Source organism: Macaca nemestrina, chromosome 5, assembly GCF_043159975.1.
Source record: "Macaca nemestrina isolate mMacNem1 chromosome 5, mMacNem.hap1, whole genome shotgun sequence".
NCBI lineage: Eukaryota > Metazoa > Chordata > Mammalia > Primates > Cercopithecidae > Macaca > Macaca nemestrina.
Window position 1 is genome coordinate 179,110,754 of NC_092129.1, and position 4,171 is coordinate 179,114,924.

General features: G+C 62.4%; 1 protein-coding gene across 1 annotated transcript; it reads right to left on the reverse strand.

The window, feature by feature from the left end:
• Window positions 1–275: 275 nt before the first annotated feature.
• Window positions 276–1,994, reverse strand: LOC105487358 (protein phosphatase 1 regulatory subunit 3G). The gene has a single exon (XM_011750807.3). The coding sequence runs from the start codon at window positions 1,991–1,993 to the stop codon at window positions 932–934; it is 1,062 nt and encodes a 353-aa protein (XP_011749109.2). The 5' UTR covers window position 1,994; the 3' UTR covers window positions 276–931.
• Between the last annotated feature and the right edge of the window lie 2,177 nt (window positions 1,995–4,171).

A 4,171-nucleotide genomic window follows, 5' to 3' on the forward strand; every position in this document is an offset into this window, starting at 1 on the left:
TCTCCCAGATCACAGCCAAGGCCTGCCCGAGGACTCTGGCATTTCAATTCACAAACGTCTTAATTCGGAGAGGGTCAGAACACTTTCTACAGAACATTTTAAAGCACAAGGGAAGTTTGGGCCCTTTCGCAGTAAAGAGGGAGGACTGAAGGAGAGGAATTTGTAGGCTGTTGTTTAACAATTCTTCAAGTGCGCACATCACCAGCTGACAGAGACTGGCTGACTGCCAACGCCTCCCCAAACGCACGAAAGCCAAAATACAGAGCACAGCGTCAAACGGGGTGCGAGTGGCCTTTACTTTTTTAAAGGACATTTGTACACAATCGCACAAATAAACAATGTCAAGTCTGGGCAAATATTTCCCACATCTCAGTCAAAAGAAAAGGGTGGCCTGACCCAGCCGCGACTGGGTTTTCTCTGAGAAATAGGTTGGGATGTAAAGGTCCCACGCGTCCACCCACAGCCCGTGGCACCTTCCGTTGGTGCACGGTGGCAGGACCTTTGTTCTTTCCCTAGGGGTCTTCAGCAAGCTGCAAGGGCTAAAATATGTTAGAGTTAAACGCCCATCCCACGGCCTTAGAACCACGCCCGGGAGTCAGCAGCCTTTTCCTTGGAGGCAGCTGCTCCGGGCCTTGGAAGTTTCTTCCTATTCTGACGCAGGCTGGGAACTCTAGAGGCCTTGTAGAAAGGTCCAAAGGACGAGAAGACTGGGGCCAGAGGCTTTCGGAGCTTTGCCCGGGCTCTCTAAGCCCGCTCACTTCTCTGCTGGGGTGCGAGTCGACGGTTCAACGTCTCCCTCCTTTTCCTCCACGCGCCCCTCCCGCCAGATTCGCCATGCTCAGCAAAACGTCGCAGCAAGTCCCTTGGGGCGGCAGCGCGAGCTCCACGTGCTAATCAACCCCGCCCCACGGCTCTTCGAAGCTCTCCAGGCTCACAGCGCGTCCGCAGGGCGCGCGAAGCGCAGCGTGTAGTTGGCGCCCGCGTTGTTGTCCCAGTACTCGCCCTGCGCACAGCGGTAGCAGACAGCGAAGTGGACCGCGACGCCGCGCGCGTCAGCTTGCTCTTCGCCCTCAGGCTGCAGGCCCGGGGGCAGGCACAGCGAGAAGTGGAAGGACTCAGCGCCTGGCTCTTTCTTGGCATCCCCGGAACCTGGCTCGGAGGCCCCCGACTGCGCCTCTGGCGGCTGTGGCTCCAGCGGCTCCGGCTGCAGCTCAGCTGGCACGTCCAGGAAGGAGCGCCACTCGGTAAAGGTGTAGCGCACGGTCACGGCCCTGGGCCCAGGGCAGCTGAGCACGCGGCCGGAGCCCTTCACCTCCGCGCCCGAGGCCGTCGAGCACTGCACGCGCTCCAGGCACACGCGCTGCCGCTGCAGGCGCTCGGCCGCGGCGCTCGGCCCCGGGAGCTGGAAGAGCGGCCGGAGCCGGGAAGGCTGCGCTGAGAGGGGCGCGGCCAGCAGTCCCCCGAGCTGCTCCAGGTCCTCGGCACGCATAGGGAAGCTTCGGAGGCGCGAGAGCACTGCGGGCGGCACCTGCGGCTCCTCCGCCTCGCTGAAGTGCTTCACGCTGGTCAGGGTCAGCCCCAGCGTGTCCGCGAACTGCACCCGCTTCTTGCACTTGGCGCAGCAGCCGCCCGGGCCGAGCGGCGCGTCCTCCGCCCCTTCGCCGCCCAGCACTGCTGCCTGTTGCTGCTGCTGCTGCAGGAACTTGGCCGCCTGCAGGATGGGGTCGGCGGGCAAGGAGAAGGAGCGCGCGCGGCAGCGGCGGCGGCATTGCAGCAGCTCCTCCTGCTCCTGGAGGGCGGCCTCTTCCTTCGGGGACAGGGGCCTGTCCCCTAGCTGAGCGTCAGGACTCGGGGTCTCCGAAGTGCCACCGCCGTCGCCGCCACCCTGCACGCAGAGGACCCCCGGGACGGACGGTTCCTCGACCAGCGGGGTCTCTCCGAAGGGCGCTGGTCCCGGCGCCTCCAAACTTAACCGCGCCCCTGTGGGCTCCATGACGCCGTTCGCCACTCTGGAGACGTAACTAACTCCTCGGACCGTGGAATGAGCGCAGGGCTGCAGTTCAGGCTCGCCCTCCCCGAGGCGAGTCGCCCCAGGCTCGACAAGACACCACAGTTAGTTCCACTTTGGAGCCTCCGGCTTTTAGCTGCGGCAGGGCGAAGTGGGAGGAGGATGCGGGCCTGGGGCCGGCTCCGGGGCCACGCCGCCTCCTGGTTGAACCTGCCCGCGACGGGGGAGGGCCGGGGGCGGGGAGGCGCGGCCCCTGCAACACCTGAAAGCGAGTTCCCGAGTGCTTGGGTGCAGTGTAGGGGGCGACGTCCTGTCGTTCGCGGACTCCCTGGGGCCCTCACCCGCACCCCCGGCCGGGCTAGCGTCTATTCCGCCGCTGGAGTGCCTCGAAGTGGGGGTATAGACGCCGCGCTCAACCTTCAGAGACCCCCACGTGCACAAAGTCTTCCCGCCCATGAACTTGACCTGACGTGTCTGCCCCCCGGAGGGTCACTGAGCGCTCTCCTCTTGGCTGTCTCACGGGCCTGGCGAGTCCCCGGTGCAGCGCGCAACTGGGGAAAACTTGCCTGCGCAGAGGCTTGAAGGAGGCCCATGCCGCGCCGCCGGAAAGCAGGGAGCGCATCCCTTCCCTTCTGCTCCTGCCTTCCCCAGACTTCAGGGTGCCCCGGGTTCCAATCCCACTCGGAAGCCTGACTCGATCAGGCGCGCTCCGCTCTGCGCTTCCGAAAGCCGGGAGGCAGGAGCCGCCGCCCCCATCCGCCCAGTGGCGGCGCGGGGTGGGCTGCGGCCAGACTGGGGCGGGGACCGTGCGGGGACGCGCGGGGGAGCGGCCACGGCCAGCAGCCGAGAGCGGCGGGAGGCCATTCGCGCCGGGCCCAGGAGCACGTCCCGCCCCTCCCCCTGTCCCGCCCGCCGCGCCCGCGAGTCCGCGCCCCGGGTGCCTGCAGGGAGGGAGGAGAGGGAACCCCGTGGGGCCGGCGCCCACGCCGCACGCACCACCTCCCACCGCGACCGGACGCCGGAGCCCTGCGCACCCTCCCCGCCCACCGGGAGTGGGGGCCAGGCCCGGGCCGGACTGAGCTGTCACCGCCCTGCCGTTTGGCCTTGCCAGGGGCCAAGGCCTGAACCTGGGGCCGGGGAGGGGTGGGGGTACCCGGGGGTTGGTGGAACTTCTAAAAGTGGTGTTTTTCTTGTTTTAGTTTTAAGGCCACCCTGAGGGCCATCTAAGTCAGTGATTCGCACTTCAGCATGCATAGACATCACTGGGGGGCTTGTTGGCACATCACAGGGCCCCACTTCCAGAGTTTCCTTCTTTCTAACTTTTTCGAGATAGGGGTCTTGCTATGCTGCCCAGTTTGGTCTCAAATTCCCGGCCTCAAGCAGTCCTCCCGCCTCAGCCTCTAAGGCAGCTGGGATTACAGACACGTCCCACTGCTGCCAGCTCCCTAGCGTTTGTGACTCAGTGGCTTGGGCTGGGGTCTGGAAGTATTTCTAACAAGGGGGTGCTTATGCTGGGCTCTGGGGACCGTATTTAAACCTATGTGGATGTGTCTACTGTTACTTACATAGAAAGATGGGGATTCTAGAAACAGAACCACTAATTAAGAAACGTAATTAATTGAGGCTTCATAAATAAAACATGTCATGGTTTGGCAGAATTGAAAGGGGCCAGGACTTTAGCCATGTTAACAGAGGGCAGGTAAAAGAGATGGTGAGTGGAGGGTGAGAAGCATGTTAAGAGCTAACATTGATTAATTGAGTAGCTACAGGATGTCCCATCCATGAAATAGGAATCACATAATTCCTGACTACAGATAGGACACAACACTGCAGAAAGGTTTCTCGTCACCAAGGCTCCCCAGGGTGGCTCTCAAGAGATTTGAACCCAGGCAGCTTAGAGGAGACATTTCCCCCATCACTACTAATCTTGGGCTGGGAGTGGTGTCCTGTAAAGGGGGCCCTGTCGGTCCCTTTGCTGGACTCTTGCTGGTCGTTTTACACCAGTGTGGAATTCCATGATTGTGTCTCGACATGGGCGTGGCACCTCATGCCCTGGGGCGTGGCCAAGAGGCCCCAGGCACACATAGCCTGTCTTCCTGCAGCAGCTCTGATTTGGAGAAGGATATTGCTTTTACACTTAAACAAACATTGCTATATCGTGGA